This window comes from Cuculus canorus, chromosome 14 (assembly GCF_017976375.1).
Source record: "Cuculus canorus isolate bCucCan1 chromosome 14, bCucCan1.pri, whole genome shotgun sequence".
NCBI lineage: Eukaryota > Metazoa > Chordata > Aves > Cuculiformes > Cuculidae > Cuculus > Cuculus canorus.
Window position 1 is genome coordinate 19,636,013 of NC_071414.1, and position 22,359 is coordinate 19,658,371.

Sequence of the window (22,359 nt, forward strand, 5' to 3'; positions counted from 1 at the left end):
ACTATTAGAGTGGTTTTTTCCACTCTAAATTAAAAATTAAAGTAAATGGCTCACTGTACAATCAGTTGCAAAACTAGTCTCTTTCTTTATTTCCCCCTTTATTGGTGCCTGCATTTAATTTTAAGCAGTGATCTACTGTCCTGCTGTGGTCCATGACCCTGGCTTTTTCCTTCTTAGCTGCAGCCTCAGAAGAAACTCTGTCCTTCGGAACTCCACACATTTTAATCGTCTGATTTCTGGTCTCCCTCCTGTCCCACCTGGGGTTTGCTGTTCCCGGCAGGCCCTGTGTGGAGCTGGGCTGGGCTCTGGCAGGAGCAGGGAGGCTCTGGGCACGGCACTGCCGGGAAGGGCAGCTCCAGCATGCGGAGTGGACATGCCCCACACCGTCTCTCAACCAGCATTTGCTGGATGCCACATGGCAGAAATGCTCCTCGGGAGTGCTGTGCATGCTCGTGGTGCTGCTGGGGTGTGAGTAGTTTCGCAGGGAGATGGAATTTCAGGTTGGAAAGGGATAGTTGTCCCACTGTGGTTTTGGAGGGGGGGCACTCAGACTGTTTAGGTCTCCGTTGGGCCAGCTCCCAGCACCAGGTAGGTGAAGGGGCACTGTGAGCCCTGCGCTGCAGCCCAGGAACCCATCTCTGCAGCTGCCCGGGGGTGCGGAGCGCAGGGTTGGTGATGATGGGATCGTGGTCCCCTTACTTCTCACTTTCCCAGAGCCTGGGCATCCCCATGATGGTCTGCGCTGCGGCACACATGGACCAAGGGAGTCCTCCACGAGCAGCTCTGCAAAGGAGGATGAAAAGTGGTCTCGCTTCCAAGGCATTGCAGCCTTGGCAACCAGCCATTGTTCAGAGCAACTGGGCAGAGTGAAAACTCTTCACAGAGGAGCACGAGGCATGTCTGTGTTACAGTTATTTTAAAAAGAAAGATGACACTGTCATTTAAAATTAGGTTGGTTTTGATGCGTTCAGACTCCTTGCTCATCAGGAGACGTTGAAAGGAGGAAGGGCGTGTGTGCTGGTGGGAGAGAGGGAGAGCGAGAAGCTGGCTGGGCTCCAGCGCAGAGAGCTGGCAGCGGAGGATGTGTGAGCTGTTGCTCAAGCATCCTAGAAAACTTACGGGAAGCTGTTAAACTGGTAGAAGTTTTCACTTTTAATCAGCCACTTGAGTGATCTGAACATATCTGCTGTGCTGGACTGGCTTAGAAACTCTGCTCTCTGAAACTTTAGGCACTTCAGTGATTCCAGAAATGTATTTTGCTAAGTCACGTGACCCTTAGTTACATTATTCTAGAGGCTGCTGTGTATCTAACACTCTCTGTTCCCTGTTGCTCCTGCCTACCCCCTGAGTTTTTCCTCCCAAACTCTCTGCTGCTTGATCTCCTTTTAACATTTAGACACGGCAGGTCCATAGTTTGACCATGGTGGTTTTTTCCTTTGGCCCAGGTGGTTTTTCCCTGGGTGACAAGCACGGCAGTTTGTGTAAGTGCGCTGAGCTCAGCACTCCAGATGGCTGGCGGGCAGCCCGGGTGGCTTCGGCTCCGGAGGCTCTTGGGAATGCCTGCACTTGTAATAAATGTGGGGTTGTTTTTAATTAGAACCATCATTTAGTTCAGCTTGCAGAGACAGAAGAGCAAGACCCATGTGGAGGATTCAAGCCCCCAGATGCTTCACTTCTGATAGATATTTTTTTTTTCTTTCAATCAGGCTCAGGCGTCGGTGGAAGTGCCGAGGTGAAATTTATGTTGGAAGGAAGGAGAAGGAGAGGAAGACAGGGAAGCAGGGGGTGGCTCCGGCTGCAATGCATTAGTTCAGCGCTGAACAGTAGGTTGGGAGGGAAGGAAGGAAGAAAGGAAGGAAGGAGCGAGCTGCCAGGGACCCTGGGCCACCCTCTTCCAAATGAACAGCCCTCATTCGAATGACATAAACCAGCATTTCGCAGCGGGTTTCTGCTGCCCTGCCAAGTCTTTCACTTGGGAAGCAAGGCATATTTTTTCCTCCCCTCCCCCTGCAGGGAGATTTGCAGGGATGTGGGCTGGAAAAGATCTTGCTCCTATCTATATCACTCTGGCTCAGAGAGCAAGGAAGGTTATTTCTAGCCACAACACAGTGTAGTCTAGTTCTGAAGATCCTGCTTGTAGTATGAAAACCTGGCTCTTGGACAGAAATAGAACAGAGTTGATAAGGCAGAGCCAGAAACAAGGGCTGATTTCATCAAGGTTGCCAGGTGTCCTGCTTTTAACAAGGAAATTTGCTTTTTTGTACATGAGCCTTCCTGCGCTGTGCTTTACTGGCATCCTGCTGCTGGACCGCATCCCAGCATAGCAGCTCTGCCACCGTGTGCCAAGCTTGCTGGGGCGTCAGGTGCAGAGGATCCTGCCCTGCGTGGTATGGACCTGTGCCGATCTTGCCCTTTGATTTTATCTTTCTTCCTTTTTTCCTTCCTTTGCTCCTCTTTCCCCCTTCCCTGTTGCTGCAGGGGGTAGGATGCCCATCCCTGGGGGTGTTCAAGGCCAGGTTGGATGGGGCTTGGAGCAACTGGATCCGGTGGGAAGTGTCCCTGCCCGTGGCAGGGGTGGGACTGGAAGGGTCTTGAGGTCCCTTCCAGCTCAAACCATTCAAGATTCTGTGAAAGGTGCTTGTGGTCTGTGTGGCCGAGAGAGGGGAGGGGAGGAGGATGGTAGGTCCTGTCTTCATGAAGGCCAGTTCTGGCAGCAACATAAAGAAGACAGAAATACAGTAATAGCCCCATGAAAATAAAAAGTGGGCAGTAATGTGCCTGGCCAGAGGAGGTGGGTAACCCACAGACTGCCCTGTCTCAGAAATCCTTGAAAGTGCTTGTGTCCGACAGCTGTCTTAGGAAGTGGGGAGGCGAGTCTTTATATTTGTCACAGAGAAAATGTGCCACCATATATGCTAAAATTGGGCTTGAAGATGCTGTTTTTTCACTTTCTTTTTCTCTTGAATTGCTGTGGAAATAATGGAGTATTTGGTGGTAAAAACAGCAGAAACAAAGAAATGCCATAACATCTTTTAAACTGAGCATGCTCAGTAATTAACTTTTTCAGGTTTTGCTCTCTTGAAGTCACTTGGAGTTGCCCAAAATCTCCATGCAAAACCTGTTTGTCATCATTTACAGTGCCTGCTGTTCATCAGAGCGGGGTTTGTCTTCTTTCAAAGGTTGGACTGAGTGTGAGAGTTAACCCTCTCTGGCCTCTCTGTGCAACATTATCTTAAAAGGACATTTGTCCAGGCACTGCTGACTCCCAGGCTTCGAGCTCTTTGTACAGCATTGGAAACAAATTCTCCAGGACCCATCTTGATGTGTTTTAATTTCTGTTGTACTCTGAAAGGGACGGGGGCTTCAGGATCTGCATTGTGGGAAGGGATCAGGTGCATCATTGGTGTTCAGGTGAGAAAGACAAAAAGACTCGTTCCCAGCAGATCTTCTGTTGTCCCCAATGTAGGGCAGTTGAACAGATAAGAAGAGGGATGTGCAAGAGTCCCAGTGCACAGTTCCCGCTGCTGGGCTGAGCGAGCCCTTGTGCAGCGGCTGCTTTGCAGCTTCCAGATGTGCAGGTGCTGCAGACACCACCTGCCCAGCACCCTCCGAGTCAGTCTGAGTGGCTGGGCTCCGTGCTGCTTGCTGGCTTTCACCCCATTTTCCCATTGCATTTACAGAAACATTGCAGAACACCCACGTAAAGCGTCTGTTCACCCCCTGCCGCTGTTTTCACAACCTGGCCTGGGCTGGCTGGCCAGTTGGACTACCGATTCTGAGGGAATATAATGATTCCTATTTATACTTCTTTTGGTTTGTGCATCTTCTGAGCTGGAAGTTGAAAAACTCATTTGTGGTTGTTGTGAGGATTTCTGAGTATGAATCAGAAGGAAGTTGCATAACACTGCAGCGTTTCCTCCTATTGCTCAGGGCTCTACAAACACCGTGCTCCTCAGGGAGACCCAGGGAATCTGGCAGCGCTGGCCCATTTTGGCAGTAGGTTTAGTCCAGATGGAAAGTCTGGGCTGAAGGGGAGTAAAAGGTGAGGAATCTTCCATGCCAGGGCAAGGACATGAGGTGATTGGAATGGGTTCCTTCTTGAGTGGCGATTCCTCTGTGCCTCCAAAGCAGGGCTGCTGGCCCTGCTCTTGGTTAAGGCTGCCGTTGGTCAGTCACTGGTCGCCCACCTCTGTGAAGCTGGGCAGTTCTTGCCTCTGGAGTAGCTATTTGGGCAGAATTTCACACTGGTGTTGGAACCTGAAAGGTTTTGGGAACTGTGTTGAACACTGCAACCTCCAAGGGATGCAGCTTAGGCTGGGCTGTTCTGAATTAAACACTGCTTTGTGTGTGAGATGTAGAGCCTTCATGGAGAAGATGTGGGCACGTGTGCGATTGCCCAATGAAAACACAGTTAATTTGTTGGGGAGGTTAATGGGCATCACGGGCAGGCAGTGCAGACCCTGACAGGAGAACGTAAACATTGAATTACTCAACATCGCCTTTTCTTAGTTCCCATTCCAAAGCCCAGCTACTTCCTTTTGCTTTTCTTTTCCCACAATCCAGTTTCATCCCAAACAATCCAAATTCCCGGTTGCCCTTTGCATGCGTTTTAGTTAGGATCAAGTTGGAAAACCGGGGTTGGATTCTTCTTTGTTGACCTGCGTGTGAGCAGAACACAGCATCAGGGTGTGAATGGTGGCTGTAGAAGTATTTTAGGCTACGGATGGTGGCTGTTAGAGGAGCTTTGTTCATGAAAATCCATCTTATCTTTAAATTATCCACAGCTTTGATCATGAAAATCCATCTTATCTTTAAATTATCCACAGCTCCGGTGTAGGTGTTTATATCTGGTAATGACAGAAAGGAGTTTGAGGAGGGACTGGAGTGGGTACGGCATCGCTGCTTCTGCCCGTACGTTGGTCCCTATGCTGTTGGAGACGTGGATTGAGGGGAAGGCAGTCAGTGTGGCTGTGTGAAGGATGGAAGCAAGGTGCTGTCTGGCTCGTCCCGCCGGCACCAAGGGATCAGGCGGCTTGCCACGATTTCCTGGGCTGTATGTTCCAGCTCGCAGACCCTTGAGCACTGCAGGCCTCTTAATCCTCTCTGTGAAGTTGTTTCCTCTGCAAAACACATTGTGTATTTGGTGAAATATTTCACTAGGAAGAATCAACTTGTGCTTTGATAAATTATCTTAAATATTGAGTTAATAATTCAGCCTAGTGCCAGTGTTGGGGGGGATTTGAACTTTCCAGAAACATCTCAAAATAATAATGAATTGCTGTTTCTGTTGCGCTCTTATACAGTTTATGCTTCTAGATTGCTGCAAGTGAATCTAAGACTTGTTCAATAATAGGTTTTAGTGCTCTTGTTTTGAGCCTCCAAATAGCAGTGATTCTTCAGAAATTAAGCAGCAGTAGCTTCCACAACAAAAGGTTTTGCTCAGGGTGTTTAACTGCAATGTGCACTTAGAAAACTACACTCAAGGCATCAAAGTCTGCAAGTTTTGTATCCGTTAACAGGTATTTTTTCAATACGTATCACTTCTGAAACCTCCTAGTAAAGATATTTTAGTTCTGAAGATACAATCAAATGGGAACAATTAATGAGAGCGTGATGTTGGGATGACTGGGGTGCTGCATGGTCGTGATTTGTCTCGGGGTTAGTCGTTAGCCCCAATCCTGAGAGTTTTGTACCCAAGTCTGCTCCCACACAGTCTATGGGACATGGGCCTGTCCCCTCTCAGCAAATGCTTTCTTCTCTCAACTTTCCTACTCTTCGACAGTGACTGATGCTGAAAAGTGAAAGAAGCTTTTTGCTGTATGAGAATCTTTCAGGGTTTAGGTCTGTTTTCCCCAGGCTGTGTTAGCAGCAGGGAAATGGTGTGTGCATACAAACACACATATTCTGTGGCGGTTCATGGCCCGGCTCCATCCCGGCTGCTGTGTGTGCCTGCAGAGCTGCCCGGCTCTGCCCTCGGCAGCCTCTCGTGCACTGTCTGTTCAATGCTGTTACCCCGCGAGGTGCAGCCGTGCTGTCCCTGCGCTGGCACAGGGGTCAGAGCCCCGTGCCGGCATAGAATCACAGAATGGTTTGAGTCGGAAGGGACTCAAAGCCCATCCAGTCCCACCCCTGCCATGGGCAGGGACACCTCCCAGTGGCTCAGGGGCTCCAAACCCCATCCAACCTGGCCTGGAACCCCTCCAGGGATGGGGCAGCCACCACTGCTCTGGGCGACCTTGGGTGGGATGTGTAGAAAAAACCCTTTAAAACACAGCAGCCCCTTGCAGGGAGGAAGGTCGGTCCATCAACTGACTGACTTGCGTATGGCTTCATCTTCAATTCATCCCTGTGCTTTAAGCCCTGCATATTTTCAAGGCTCATTTGGAAAAAGTGGAATATTAATATGGGTGAAGCGAAGCTGGGCAGGCATGACCTTTGCTGGGCCAAGACCCCAGGTGGTCCCCGTGGGCCAGGCCAGCCCGGTGTGGCTGCGGGGAGAGGACGGCCCCTGGGGCACTGGAGGAGTGTCACTCTTGGACCCCTTACAGGGCAAACCTTTCACCAAACTTGGCAACTCTCTCTCTCTTACCCTAAAAAATCTCTCTGTTCAAAAGGCCTGAGGCAGTATAGGAAAAGGATTTATCTTTAAAAGTGATATTTTTCTTGGAAAAGGAAATGATATTTCAGAATTGGGGCTTGGTTAAAACCTTGATGCTATTGAGTGGTGCTAATGGATTAGCACACTGACAGGGGATAAAAGGGTTGTCCTTAATAAGATGGATGTAGGATGACGGTATCTGCTTGTTTTATGGTCACATAGTTGACCTTTGCCTGAAATTTCCTCTTCCCTGTGTGCATGCTTTGCAATTAATTGCACAAGCATATCGTGTTTCCTTGTCAGTCCTTTCCTCTTTTTTTTAAAGAGCAGTCTCTGATGATTAACAACTTCTCTGTTGTTTCACGTAACCAAACTGGAAGAGCCAATATGCAGGCAGGCACATTTTTCCCCATGGCTGATGTGCTCTGTGCCATAACTGGAGCTGCGTGATGGGTGCTTTGGCAGAGGAGCCGCTGGCAGAAGGGCAGGAGATAGCGGATCTGCGCCAGGAACACATCAGGTGCCAGAGTGAGTGACTGAAACCTGGGCTGACACAGAAGAAATGGAAAACATTTTGATGTCCCGAGCGCAGGAGGTGGTGTGCGCTCGGCAAGGGCAGTGGCCAGGCTGGGACCGCAGCCTCAGATCAAGGGGAGTCTGGGTGGACCTCTTGGGGCCGGGGTGACCCGACTCTTAGACACTTGCTTTCCAATTGCCTTTTTATTGTGTGGCGTTAACCTGCATGTCCGGGGTGAGCCAGGGCACAGTGCGGAGCTTGGAGTCGGTGTGTGATCCCAAGGAAGGGCTGTGTGGCGGCCAACCTTTGAATAAGAGTTACCCCAAGCGGTCTCTCCCTGGTCCCTTCAGCAAGTCCTGGTACTGAAGCTGGAGAGAAAAACCTCTTTAGGGAAAGCTGACTTCGTGGTCAGGGCTGCTAGGCAGCACCGCTGCCTGAGGAGTCCGCTGATGGTTTCCTTCCCTCTTTTCATTTACTTTATTTTCTTGATGTAAACGCTGTTCCTGGAGGAAAACTCACTTGCTGACTACAGCTCTTTTTGCTGCTGAATCATCCCCCAGTTTCCAGATGTGGGATGATAGTTTTTCTCCTGCAAACAGAAATCTCTGCTTTGTCTTGTGCTGGATAGCTGGGTGCCCTGGGAAGGGGAGAGGAAAGAGAGGTCCTCCTTGGGAGATGTTCCAGGATGAGTGGGAAAAGTAGTGTTAAGGACTCAGTCTCGGCCCAAATCCCCGGTTTTGAGCTACGTCGTTGGATTTGTGCCTTCCTGAATGTGTCCTGGGTGGCAGAGCTAATACAAGCCATCCTGCTGCCCTCCAGCTGGTGGAGACCCTGTGGTGGATGGCAGCAAGGGACAGGTCTCATTCTGTTCCAGATAAACCTGCAGGAGACAAATGAAAAGGTTCGTTTCATTCTTTAATGCTGAGTTCCCTCCGTCAGCTCACCGCCCATGCTGGAGTGTGGGGTGAGAGATGCTCATGTCTGCTTCACCACCAAGGAAGTGTCTGTGGAGCTGCAGCTTTGGTGGCTCTCTGCGAGGTCAGCTCGCCGGCCGATGGGCAGGAGGGCGCAGGAATAGCCTGTGTTTGGATGGCTGCCGAGGAAGGCGTCTGTTTAAGTGGCCTAATGGTGGCGTGTCATGTGACACATGGCCTGTTAGCGAGTTTTCTGGTGTGGGTGATGGGAACATTCGGAAGAAATTCTTTGTGATGAGTGTGCTGAGGCCCTGGCCCAGGCTGCCCAGAGCAGTGGTGGCTGCCCCATCCCTGGAGGGGTTCCAGGCCAGGTTGGATGGGGCTTGGAGCCCCTGATCCAGCGGGAGGTGTCCCTGCCCATGGCAGGGGTGGGACTGGATGGGCTTTGAGGTTCCTTCCCAAACCATTCCATGATTCAATACTGGGGTGGTGTTGGGGCAATCAGCGTGAGCGTGGTGGCAGGGTCTGCTGTGGTCAACACCGTGTGTGCCCGGCTGCTGCTGGCACTGATCCTTTGAGGATATTAGGCTCTCAGCTTCCCAGCCTCGTGCTTCTGCCGGAGCTCCCGGGGGAAATTCCAACAGCAGGGACAGACCCTCACACCCAAAGGCAGCTTCTGAATGTCTGTCCTCGGTGTTAATGTCATCAACTGGGAACCCGTGGTGGGAAGGCTGAGAAACGCTCGCCTGCCTGATTGCAGAGATGTGTTGGCTGTTGCTGCCTTATGTGTTGCTATCAACATTGCCTTTGGAAACTTTCCTTACCCATGTGCTATTTCTGGAGGTAACACGATCAAATCAGTCCCCCGCGCTTCGCTCCTGGGGGAAGGGGGCTCCCAGCTTTGTTTGCAGTAGTGGAAGGGTGTGCACGCTGCCGGCTTTGTTGAACAGCCTACACAGCCCAGTTTTCCTGTGTGAATGGATGTGGCCATGCTCAGCTCCAGTTGAGATGCTGACGGAGCACGGGGTGTGTGCATTTCTGTTGAGGCTCTGGGTGGGTGAAGGGTTATTTTAAAATGTTTTACTCTATTGGGCTAGAGAAATACACTCTGTCTGAAGGCTGATCTTCTTACAGCTACAGTTTTCATTAGGCTAGGCTTTTAATTTGCCCTCAAACTGCGATTAAAGCCTTCTGCTGTTGTTTCCCCCCTCTTTATTGTATTCACTGGAACATTAATTTAATCTGCAGTAGCCAGGCTGTTGTGGCCGGGACAGGAGCAAAACACTGGTATCTGAACCCTGGAGAGCACTGGGCTGAAGCTGCAGTGCTCCTCCAGAGGGTGGATCTCTCGAGGCTCTGTTGCCTCATCCTTCTGCCATTCAGGTCCTCTCCAAATTAATGACGTTTCTTTTCCTCTCTTTGCTTGACCTGTTTGTTCAGGCTGTGAGTGCTTCTGAGTGAAGGTGGCTTACTACTCCTTGCCTGCGTTTTACCTACCAGATGTTACTGTGAAGCCCTAAGATGTAGAAGGAATTGTCTGCTTTGCTCTAGGTTTATATCCTTTATGTGCATCTTTGAGAAGAGCATAGAGGAGAGGAATGGCTACCTTTGTTTTGTTTAAAAGCCCCTTTAGTTTCTGCTTTCACCTAGTCCATCCTATTTCCATCCTCTTGGTTTAAGACCTGTCCTAGTTGTTATTTTAATACAACTCTCCACAGCTGTGACAACCTGGTGTTTTGGATGCTGAAGGCTATGGGGTCTTTGGGGACCTCGTTGCTGGGGGAGGTCAGGGCAGATCCTCCTGATAGCAGACATCAGTTGGGGTGACAGCAGACATGTCGGCAGTCCCAGGGTCTTCATACGACTTTCTGCTTCTGTTTTACAGGTCTACAACTCGAACAAGGACAACCAGAGCGAAGGCAGTGAGTATTTCCTTTCAAGGCAGACTCCTGTGTGGTGGGCAGACTTTGGTGGGTCAGCAGGAGGGGCTGAGCTGTGGTGACCCTGGGCTATGCTGTGCTGCGCTGGGCCGGGGCTGCGGGGCGATGGCGCATGGCGTCGGGACCGCAGGGTGGCTTGAGGAGGAGCTGGATGCAGCACCCAGCAAGGAACTGGTGCAGAAAATTCATGGTGGGACTTGAGGTCATGGAGAGCGGTTGTAAGCCATTCCCTTGGCACTCTGGGGTGTGTCCCCTCCTGCCCACTCAGAGCCTGGTGTCCCCAGGACGCAGCAGTGGTGCAGAGGGAGCTGATGTGCCTCAGGAACAGCTTCTCGCACTTAGCAGAGCCAAGGGGTGCAGGTGGCATCTTGGACCAACCATCTCTCCTTTCTGAACCAGAGTGTGGAAGGTGCATGTGCCTTTTCCAAGGAGGAATTGGAGCAAAATGAAGAGAAAGGAGGCCCTGACTAATCAGGGTTTTCAACAAGAGCCTTAAAAATAAAAAAGCTCTTTTGATTGTACTTGGGACAATTGAAAACTTGAATCAAGAAAGCACTTGTCTCTTCCTAGAGGAGTAGTTGCACCTGGTCCTGGCTCTTACATCCGGTGTTTCAGATCCTTTATTTGAGCCATTTCCCAGCAGGTTTGAATTGCCATAGCTGCAATACTCAAAACTCTGATCCCTTCCCTCCTTCCCTCAGAGTCACGGGTCACGCGGGAGCCCAGCCCGGGTTAACTGTTAGCAAATAGCTCATTTCTGTGCTGCCTCAGACAGGGCGTTTTCATCTTGAGTAGAAGCATTTTTCTCACAATAAGAGGTATAATGTGTAGATAACATTCCTTGCACCCCTTTCAGCCCTTGCACAAAACAGTTTATTCCTCCTCTCTGCTCTGATGCGGCTTCTCCCTTCCCTGCTGGTACTGATGTCACCATCTGTGCATCCACCCTGTGCCTCCTGCCCCAGCTGGATATGAAGTCTCTGTAGAGCAGCTCCATCTTTTCTCCTTTATACAGAGAGGCAGAATGAGGTTCATGAGGCACAGGCTTGCTCAACTGTCCTGGCCACCCCTGAGCTGTTGCCGCTCTGCGTGCTCCCCGCCTCTGGCTCTGCCAGGACAGTATATGATGATTTGGCTCAAGAAACATCTTAAAATAACCTTTTTCTAAATTTTGTTGAGGGGTGATGTAAAAGCAGGGAAAACATTCAGGATTGGGGTGAGAGGAAGGATTGGTGAAGCAATTGGTGAGGTAATTGCTACTTCTGAAAGAAGTGCTTGTCAAACCTTCCCATCTTACGTGCTGTCAGCTAGAAACCCTCATGGGGCTGTGACTTAACACTGGAGTCATCCTGCAAATGAACAGCAGCTCCTTAGAGGTGGTAAGAGCTTGAGTAAAGCGTGTCTGTGAATTTCCCGAGGTTATTTCTGTTGTCTAATCCCGGTCTTTGGCTGCCAAGCTTGCAACGGATCCCAGGTCAGGTCTCCTAGGTGCCTCTTCAGGGTATGCTTGGGTGAGGGTTGTCCAGGTGATGGTTCTCCACCCAGGCTCTTCACCGCCAGGCTATTGTGCACAGCCTCACCGAGGGCCCGCATTGGCAGGGGTGTGGGCAGAACAAGGCTGAGGCAGCGCGGGGCTGCCTGTGGTGGCCGCTGCTGGCATGGAAGTGGATTATTTTCCTGGGCTTCATCTGAGATGGGTGTACGTGTTGGAGGGGAGTGTCTCGCTCAGTCTGGCGCTGAGCTGGTGGGATGATGCTCTGCCAGGAGGGTGGGATGTGGCCCTGTGGCACAGCCCAGCGGACGTGCTGCCCACATTCCCGCTGCCTGGAATGGGTTGAGTGTTTCTGCTGCTGCTCTTTGGCCATGGTATGTGGGCGCATCACCGCACCAGCAGACCCCTAGCTGGATGCCCATGTGGGGTGTGCTGGAGGCCGGTGGCTTTGAGGAAGAAGCCACTTTGTCCCCAGGCTGGGGGCAGCTCTCATGGTTGCCTCCTGTGTCGGTTCCCAGCATGGCACTGGGCTGCCTGTGCTGCTTTGGAAAGTTGTTTGTTTGTAGTGCTGGGAGTGACTGCAGCCCACGCGTCAGTCGTGCTTCTCCAAAGCAGCTCAGAGTTTGGCAAAGCATAGCGAGACTTTGACAAAGGCACCAAATGACAAATTTTTCCCTGCACATTTTTTCCAGACAAGTACGAAGCTGGGGTATAATCAGGCTTTGGTGAAGTTTCTTGTCTTTTCTGCTCTGTTGACCCTCCTTCCCCACCTTGGGGAGCGTGTCGGGGCTGCTTACGTAGCAGCGCTCCTGGACCGTCTGGTGGTGATTATTTTCACATAGGCCTCTGGCTGGGGCTGCCGCTGGTGTGTTCCGACATCTGAGTCTGCTTTAGCCCTCATTAAAACCGTGTCTGCCGCAAACTGCTTGCCTCACCAGCTATGCTTAAATTGATTTGGAGCTTGGCTTTCTGCCACGCAGCCCCTGATATGGGAGCTTCCTACAGGCACTCAAAATGAGTGCAGTGATTGAGTGGAGTTTGGATGCAATTCCTGACCCTGAAAACCTGTAGACCTCTGCGTCCTGCCCATGCTTGGGTCACTCAGAGAGACTCCCATGCTTGGGTCACTCTGAGAGAGACTCCCAATGCTGTAGTCAAGATCACTTTTTGGCCGCTGTCTAATTTTGCAGAGCTTTTGGGTTTTAGATCCCGCTGTGTGGCCAGATGGCCATCAGCCTGCAGGGTAATTTACCTTAATCTTCTCTGGGAGCTGGGAGGAAGCCATGCTGAGTGGTGGGGGAGAGCGGGCGTCAGGGGCTGCTAGAGCTGTATGGATCCAGATGCACTAGGGCGTAAATCAGAAGGGCTTGCCCTGCTCTGGGAAACAAGTCCCCTAGGCTTTGTGTGTATTATTGCATGGGAAAGTACAGAACTTCCCTTTTCCCTCCTTCTTCTCCTTGTTTCCTCCTTCTCCTCGTTTCCTCCTTCTCCTCCTTTGCTTCTGTTCCCCTTCTCCACCATTTCCTTCTCCTTTTACCATACCTACTTGCTTCCCTGTTATTCAGGACCTCATCAAAAGTTGTCTTTGTTTCCATGAACTCTTTGCAGCCCTTGAGTCCTTCGACTGCCCCGTCTGCTGCTCTGGGTGGCTTGACCGTTCCCAGCAACCTTCATTTCCCAATCTTGGCAGCTCACTGGTAGTCTAAGACTTGATGTAAGGCATGACACCTCATTTCTCTCTGGTCTCTACTTGGTTTCTCCCTTTCTCTGTGGCTCTTAATACCATAAAGCCTTTGAAAGAGTTTGTAACAACAGCCATGGTAGCACTTCACTGCATGGCACCGGAACGCGTGGTGGGGCACGCAGGAGAGCTTGCTATGACCTTGCAGTGCCATGACCAACACACACACAACTGGAGTCAGCAAGGTTGCCTGAGCCTAAGCTGAGCTGATTCGGTTGTCTTGCCCCCTTACCAATGCTCTGCTATGCCATATCAGCGTGAAGGAGAGGAATTAATGGATTAAATAGAAATAATCTGCTAGGCAAAAATAGAACAGGATGAGACCAGCTCAGCAGCACTGGAAATACGATGCAACGCGAAGGTCAGATAAGTGTGTTGTGTGTGCAACAGCTGTAATACAGGCGATGTGTATCGCCTTTGCTGGTGTGAGATCTCTCTCTGTTAGAGCACAGAATGCTGCATCTCAGTTGTGTGTCAAAACGCTGCTCTTGTTTGAAGAGCTTGTGCCGTGTGTCTTTGCCCGTGCGGTGTTTCATGTCTTTCCCCTGAGGAATGAGAGCTCAGGGGAGGGGGAATAGGAGGAGGCAGGGCTGTGGGCTTTGCCCCGCAACAGGTTGGGGTGCATAAACTGAGGCAGGTACTGCCTCTGGTAATAAAAGAGTCCGAGAATCTGCTCCCTGTTATGACTGAGAGGCTGAATTAAACATACAGGATGGAGGTTAAGGATGCCTGTAGTGAGGTGTGGAGAAGGACGTTGGCCATACTTTTTGGTGACAGCCCTGAGAGTTTGCTCTTCCCCCTGCCTCCCTCTCCCGGTTCCTGACCCCAACTGATGGCAGGAGGCAGCTCCACAGCGACTGAAATCCCTCTGAGTGTGGGCTGTGGGTCCTGTCCCTCCGGCACACGCGTTCCTGCCTCTGCCTTGCTGCAGCAGCAGCTCGCATTGAGAGTGGTGGCTGGAGACAGGGCTTGGTGGGGATTTGATGGAGCACTGATATTTTAGTTAATCTTGCTGGACCATTTCCCTGCGCTGGTCCTGCTGTCAAGGCACGGAGGAGGGCAAGGATGAGGATGGGGCTGTAGCCAGCCAGACACCCTCTATCCAGGGCTGCCGGGACCACAGCCCTTGCGTTTCCCACGAGCATGAGCATTGCGCTCTCCAGCTTGGAGAGGCCATCACTTGCCCTTTCATTTCTCCTCGCTTCCTGACCTGCAGCTGCTATCAAACAGACCCAAAGTGGAGCAAGGCTCAGGGCTGCAGATCACTTTGCTGCTGGGGTGCATAGTGCAAGTGTGAGGACCAGGACAGCGATAGATACAAATCCGACTTTGATCCATGCTGTAGCTGAACTGAGTCATTGGATAAACAGATGAGATAAAGAGAAGATGCTTCTGCAAGAGGGGAAATCAAACTTTTCTCGTGCTCATTAAAAGTTAAATTTAAGGATGAATAAAGGCACTTTGGATATTTAATTAGATATTATTTCTGGATATAACTACTGCAAATAAATCCCCGACCTTTCCTGATCCAGAGCTCAGCAGCGAGTGGAAGAGCTTATTCATCTACTTGGGAGGATTATGCTCGGTCACTTCCATCTGGGAGGGCTGCTCCTGTTTCTTACTCCTGCTGGCGCCAAGCACGATGGAAAGGCACAGTCCTGATGCTGTGGGCTCTGCAGGGGCAAGGCACATCTGTGTGGGTGTCTTCTGCTCAAGTTCAAACATACAAGGGACTGAGGGAAAACTGCTGGTTTCTGGAAGGGGTTGGTGTTCAAAGTTCATGGCAGAGAGCCTGGGATGGTGATTCCTGTTGGCTGGACAATGCTGTGAAGAGGTATCCAAAAATCAGTCTTGTAAGGGCTGGTGAACCAGGTTTGCCTGTACAAAAGGGTTTCTACACCATGGTTTCTTGCTTCTCAGGTACCCTTGTGTTTGTGTTTATCAGTGATCAGTGGTATGGTAGGCTGTGCCACTCTGATTGATGGCACATTGATTTAATGCTGCATCCATGCTTGGCGAGTGGTTTGGAGCGGTGCTGGAGAGCCCTCCGGCTGCCTAGCAAAGGGCCCTGGAGCTTCTGGGTGTTCGCACATTCTATGGCAGAGGCATTCTGCAACCGGTGTGCTTGTGTTGGCTCAGCACTCCAGTGCGCTTGCCTAGGAAAATATAATAGAGCTGGTTTACTGTTTGACTGTTTCAGGTTCTTGTGCCAGTCATCCCACCAGAACCACCACCAGCAGAGAACTCAAAACAAGGGATTAGGAAGGGGCAGCACCGTGCGAGCCACAGGCAGGCAGTGAGCTGGCAGCTTAGCATGCATCGGCAGTGAATCTGTGTTTAAATAAGTGATGTGAACAGGTGGAATGCACGGGAATGGCATTGCATTTGCTTTGATGTGAGGACACTGCCAGCCTTGGGCTTGGATCTCTTCCTGCTGCACTCTCTGCAAAATGCAGTTTTGTGTCTCTTCCACACAGCATTCCCTCCAGTCTGTGCAGATGTAAAGTCACCTGCTTTTGAGCTAACAGTACCCCTTTTCTACGTTCTGGAGTTCAAATTCTTAAACCACTCAGCCGTGCAGTTGGGAAGATCCCACACTTTCTGTGTGGCAGCCGCGGAGCAGAGCAGGTCGATGGCTCTGCCCCAGCCTCCAGGAATGCTTCTCCTGCCTGCTGGGTCCATGCTGCCGTGGGAGACGTGATAGCGATGGGGATGCAGCCTCACCAGCTGAAGGGGTGGCTGTGGCCAAGGGTTTTGTTTGAGGTGGTAGGAGGGAGGCAGGCGGGCTGCGTGCCCTGCCTCCCGCATCCTCTGCCCTGGGCCTGGGGTGCCTCTGCACACCCTTCTCTGTGGGGCTTCTGCCACATCAAAGGTTTTCCAAACCTTTATACAGGGAGGATGTAGTTTTCCTTTCTATGGGCTGTGTTTCCCACCTGGCCATAAAAAGCTAAAGGATGAGTTCTTCCAGCAGATATTTGGATCTGCATATTAGTAATTCCTTGAAATCCAGTGTGGGAACCTGCAACAGCCTGAGCTTTCGCAGTTCTACATTCCATTAATATGAATGTTTTAGGTCTTACTCTCAGGCAGAGTCAGCTGCCTTTAGGACATCCTCATTTGCACCAAATAAATATTTCATTTGTGCTAATAAAAGAAGGGGCTGTGCTTGAACTGTGCAGAGTGAGACTAAATGGAGTGTGATGTGCAGCGTTTATGAGACACTATTGTTTAGCCCAGCTTTTGCTTTGCCGGCAGCGTGGGAGTGTCTGCCCGAAGTGTGGTATGGGCAGGGTGCAGGCAGCTGTGGGTGCCAGGGCTGGCGCTGCCTGGCTCCTCAGGGACAAATCCCCTTTTGCTTGGGCACAGGAGATGCTTTGGGGAGAGGCTTGACATGAAAATTGTTCCCGTCTCTCAGTCCCTGTTGCTCTTCCACTGCCACACACTGTCAGCTCTCTGTTATGTTTTCACCCCTGCGCTTCCACCCTTTTTTCGGTTTATTGACTCCGTTATCCTTAACAGAAGACTGTTGCTGCTGCTGCTGGTTATCTCCTGCTTCTCTCTTCTACTTGTTTCTTTCCCAATTCTCCTTGTACTGTCACTTTTTAATGCTCTAACTTGTCATTTAGTTTGTCCTTGAAAAAACCTGTGTCTGCACAAAACCACGTCCCAAGCCCCGAGGAGAAATCCAAGTCCTGTACCCCAAATACACAGGTGGTCCCTGGTGTGGAGTGATGGGGATGGGCTGGAGATGTGGCTGTAGCACACAAATGGCTCGGTTAGCTGGAGAGTGACAGGATTTACAGGAATTACCTGAGACTTGCCAGGCAAGCTGCCTCATGCTGTTTTCAAGGTTTTGTTGTGTAAAAAATATGCATCACAGAATTCTGGAATGGTTTGGGTTGGAAGGGATCTCAAAGGCCATCCAGTCCCACCCCTCCCATGGGCAGGGACACCTCCCACTGGATCAGGGGCTCCGAGCCCCATCCAACCTGGCCTGGAACCCCTCCAGGGATGGGGCAGCCACCCCCGCTCTGGGCAGCCTGGGCCAGGGCCTCCCCACCTGAACAGCAAAGCATTTCTTCCTGAGATCTCATCTCAATCTCCCTTCTTTCTGCTTAATAAAAATATAATATATGAAAATATAAAAATCTTATTCCTTTCTTTTTTCTGAGCAACCTGTTGTCAAAGGCAAAGGTCTCTTTGGGTTCTCTCACCTTCATCCTAAATTACTCCTTTCACTGCAGGTGTAAATCTCTGACAGAGCCCGGGGCTCTGCGGCTCGGCAGGCGTGGGAGATGGGGGTTCAGAGGGCTGCGGAGGCTGCAATGACAGATTAGTGTTCTGTGCTCGCCTGGGTTACACCTGATGTGAGCTACCGTACTTGTGCCTTTCTGCCACAAACACCTAATTTATCTCCTTCCTCCCCCTCGTTCGAGCGGTGGTGCAGCATGGCTGAGAACGTCAGCGCCGGCTGCGGGGCGAGCGCAGGGCTCGGCGGGAAGCCATCTCTCTGCTAGGTGTTTATTGCTTCTCTCTTCTTTTCCCTTTCAGCCGCCCAGTTGGATAATATCGGCTTCAGCATTATCAAGAAATGCATACACGCTGTCGAAACAAGAGGTAGAGCGGTTCTCCAGATGGTCTTGGTTTGGGGGATGGCCAGCATCTTGCAATGGAGCACTGGCTTACCTGCTCTTTCCATGAACAGAAGTGGTTCGTTAACCCTTGGAGACCCACGGCAGCTCTTCCCTGTCATATGCTCAGATGCCTTTGCCAAGAGATGTGTTTGCAGGGACAGAGTTAGGAAATAACGCACTGGACTTGCAAGGCAGGGGAAGGGGCTGAAGCTGGGGACTGCACCTGAGCATCCCTTTGTGCGGTGCCACTGCAAAGCATCCCCTCTCGTGTGGGGCAACAAATATATCTGTGCTTCACTCCTTTCTCTAAAGCTCTGTTTACACACAGACGGGTTATCTTGTTGGCATCTGATTCCATAGAAATTAAATTTTACTCTTTTCTGTATTTTTCTACATAGTTGGTGAGGGGGTTTAATTGTTTTTGTTATTGGAGAAGTCAAAGAAATGTAAGAGATGTCAGTAGCTCTTCTGACGTTCTAATAAGCTTTTTGTTCTTCCTAGGGATCAACGAGCAAGGACTGTACCGAATTGTTGGAGTAAACTCCAGAGTTCAAAAGCTGTTGAGCATATTGATGGGTGAGTATATTGCATTTTGTTAAAAGCACAGATATCGTGCTGCTTTGGAGTCTCGCCAGCCGAGAATGGAGGCTCTTGCCAGGCTACCTAATTGTGGTGAATGTGCTCCTAGGACCACATGCTGTTAGAGGCCTGGAGGTCCCGGGGCACCACTGGCAGGTTCCTAAGGTAGGACTTGCGTAGGACATGGCTTTAAAAGATCTTTTGATGCAGTCACTGGTGTCCTGCTCACATGCGCTATGAGGTTTGCCAGCCTTCCCAAAAGCAAACTAAAATCTTGAAAGAAATAGCTGAAAGCTTCGGTTTTTAATCTCATACCTGCTACGTTGTTCCCAGAATACTTCCTTATTATTTTCTCTTGTGTGTTGCATGCTGCCTGTGGCTCCTACGTTCCCCTTGCACCTTCTTGTGCCTGTTCGAACACGGTCATGCGCCGGCCTTTCAAGTGTGTGTTTCCCTCATGCCTGAGACATTGGGTCCTGTGGTTCTGTGTGCATAGGCGGAGAGAAGGTGTTGGCTCATACCACAACAGAGCTTGGTGTTGACATTGTGGGGCTCCTTGAGCACTGGCCACCCTGCGCAGCTGCCCTGCAGCCCTCAGAAACCTCTCCCACCTCTGAGCTGATGTGGTGGCAAGAAGGAGGCTGTGGTGTTTGCTGCAAATGCCTTGTGCTGTGAACCGGCGTTCCCATGGGCCTGACCTGAGCCCTGAAACATGTAGGAGCAAACAGGTCTTGTGGTTGTCGGAGAGCTGGTAGTTGTTCCTGGTGTGGCGTAGGGCTGGGACTGCTGCAGCTGACTTTTCCCGGAGAGCTTCCTTGTTGGTAGTTTTCATCACCCAGTAGCCGTGCAAAGCCATATGTTGGGTCACACTTGTTGATCTGCTTTGGAGAATCTGTAGCCTGACTCCTAGCCTGCCTTTGGCATGAACTGTAGCCCAGGGGTCATACTTGACTGAAAAAGAAGTGTGAGCTGTTTCCCTCTTTGGTCTTCTCACTGCCTTCCCAGGCCCTGACCTCTCCAGCAGAACCAGCCCTGCTCTCTATGCCCTTGTCTGTGGTCCAGGCTGGTGCTTAGGCTGGCTGTGTCTGACCGAGCAGACCAACCAGTTCATTCCCTGGACCAGCAGGCGGCATTTCCATCCCCCAGCCCTGCAGGAGTCTGTGCAGCCATGCAGGAGACACATCTTTTGAGAACCATTTTGAGAAGACATGCGCCTGGGTTGGAGCAGCAGCAGCTGCACCCTGCCCGTCCTGCTTGGTGAACACACTGCTCAGACACATTAAATAGGTGTAATCGTAATTAAACAAATGCTGAATAATTTCTTAGCACCTTTGTAAATGTGTTTGTTTCTCCTTGGGGGAAACGACTGACATTTGTGGTCTTGTTCCTCTTCCCATTCACTTACTGTCATTCCCTTGCAAAGTTGTTTCCTTTGCAATGTGACTTCCTTTTCCTTGCCTTCACAAAGCGCCTGGGCTCCTTTCTCCATGTATTTCTTCTTGCAAAAAATTGTAATCCATTGTGTTCACTTTCAGCATCTCCCTTCTCTTCCAATTCCCCCTTCTTTTCACACTGTTAAGATGTTCACTGAGCAAAGCCCATGGTGGCTGTTAGAATTGTCAGCGTTAAACTATGTAAAATTAATAGTCCAGGAATAATGGGGAAGCAGAAGGGTAAGGCTCTAAATCAGAGCCTGACACATGGGGACTGCTCTGCACCCATTTTGCTCTGGCCTTTGGAAAGTTCACTGCTGTCACAAAAGCTGGTGGCTGACTCTCTTTTATTAGTAGAAGTTTCCAACAAGTTGTGGGGCGCGTGAACATGTCCTGCTTGCCACCCGGTACAGCAGATAAGCCAGGGCTGTCTCGTGACACACACATTTGGCACTGTTGCATTAGAGCATCGGTTAAAGAGCATTGCTGCCCACCGATAAATATAGGCTGGGCTTTGGGTGCCCCACGGTGCAGCGGCTCTCACGTGCCGGATCCTCTGCTTGTGCTCCTCATCCTGCGAGCCAGCAGAGCTACTGATCCAGCTCTCCTCTCGGACTGTCAGCTCTGGGTCAAGGCGGTGGGGCTATGACAGATGGCAAAACTTCCTTGATTTAAGAACTCTGCAGAGCTGAAAGGACTCAAAGTTTTGGACACCGTCCAGCATCCATTATCTCCTCAGTGTCTGAAGCCACTCAGCTGTCGACCTCATGTCTCATAGTGCAGTGATATATTGTCGGTGGCTTTCTTTCTCCTGGCATGTCTTTATTAGGTGTCAGGGCTGGAAGCCTCACCAAAGGCGAGTGCGTGCCGGGGGCTGCTGCTTAGGTCGCCTGGTGGGTTCTGGCAGCGGGGCCCACACTGGGAATCGATCACTGAGATGCACAAACCCGTGACTCCCTGTGTTTATCCGAATTGCAGGCAATTAGTTCTATCTCCAACAGTCCCAGCATTCGGGCTGTCTGAAGTTAGTGTCAAATGGAAGCACATCCGTTTCTGTCCCACGCTGCCCCTCGAGTTTCTGATGTCCTGGTGCAGCAGCACCGTTCCACTTGAACGCTCTTGTTTGGATCCAGCCCTCGTGAACGGAGGAGCCAAACTGTGCTTGCAGCTTCAGGTCTCCCTTATATTTAGAAATGAATGTGGGCAGTGTTACCAATTCGCATACAGTTTAAATGGCAAAAAGATCAAGTTCCCGCGAGTGGTGGCTGGTGTCAGTGACGCTGCTGGCAAGGTTTTGGCACAAGATGTCTCTTGGGGAGGTTTTGGCACTGCACTCGGCTGACCACGGAGCAGAGGCTTCTCGTGGGCAGCAGCTGGGTTGGGGGCAGCACAGGTCGCAGGCTCGGGCAAAACAACTTGACTTTATCTAAGCTGGGGTGGAGAGGGTGTCTCCCCCCAGGGCATCCATGGCAGAGCAGGCTGCCTTTCCCTAGCCTTTGCCGTCACATGTGCCACCAAAATGAGGACAAAACCCAACAAATAAACAAACTTTTCTCAGTTGGAGCTCTCCTGAAAGGGCTTATTGTGGAAGCGTGTGCGCCCAGGACAGCGATGTTACTGGCAGATCTGCCACTGGAACTCAGCACTAAGACGAGCAGAACGTTGCAGCCTCTGATCTGCTCTCTCGGTCCTTCCTAAGAAGGAGAAGGCTCCGTGGTCCCTCACTGCTGGGGTGGGTTATACCCTGTGGCTGGTTTGGAAATCTCTGGAGCCACCCAGGGGCAGGTGAGAATCACAGCAGAGCGATGAGATGATGCCCCACGTGGTTCCCCTTGGGGAACTTGGTGTGGAACTGAAACCAGCTGCCCTACAGCTCTCCCAGGAAGGAGATGGAAAAGTTCCTTCCAAAGTGCTTTGGCCAGTGGCTGTGCAGGATAGGCTGTGCGGCAGTGGGGGCGGCTGCTTTGGGGAGTGTCCCTGGCACTGGACGCGCATGTCTTGCTGCAGTTCCATTATGGCTGTGGATTTGGGAGTGTGTGATCAGCCTGGGCTTCCCTCCCTCCCACCCGCTGCGCTGCTGTGCTGTGGCCAAGCCCCATTCCCTGCCCTGTGGCGCCCATCCCATCATCCAGGCTATGCAGGGACCAAAGCGTGGAGACGAACGGGGCCCCCACCCCCTCATCCCTTCCGCTGCTGCTGCTCTTTGCCTCCAGGAGGAAAATAAACCAGCAAAACTAATTTTTTGGGGACTGGGAATGGATTCCTCTCCCCCTGAATTTCTGTGTAGATCCTGCCATAAAAGAGAATGTTCTAAGTTCTTGATTCAGGTCTGGAGTGCGGCAGCTCTCTTTTCTTTCCTCAAGCATCCCCGTGTGTGGCTGTCAGTGATACCCCCTGTGGCCTCGCAGCCCCAGGAGATTGGGAAATGCTGTCCTAGTCTGCATTTGTGACCATGCACAACGAACCAACAGGAATGCGGGTGATGCTGCCATGGCTGGTGGTGTCAGGGGG

The 22,359-nt window shown here is 51.1% G+C and overlaps 1 protein-coding gene across 6 annotated transcripts in view; it reads left to right on the forward strand.

Moving 5' to 3' along the window:
• ARHGAP26 (Rho GTPase activating protein 26) overlaps nt 1–22,359 on the forward strand; it is a 200,940-nt gene that overhangs the window by 97,969 nt on the left and 80,612 nt on the right. For all 6 annotated transcript variants that reach the window (XR_008452247.1, XR_008452248.1, XM_054079751.1 and 3 more), the window contains 3 exons: nt 9,915–9,951; nt 17,754–17,819; nt 18,338–18,412. Coding sequence is in view for 4 of the 6 variants with exons in the window: in XM_054079751.1 (XP_053935726.1) it covers nt 9,915–9,951; nt 17,754–17,819; nt 18,338–18,412 (178 nt within the window). In the remaining 2 variants the exon portion in view is untranslated. The remainder of the gene's footprint in view (nt 1–9,914; nt 9,952–17,753; nt 17,820–18,337; nt 18,413–22,359) is intronic.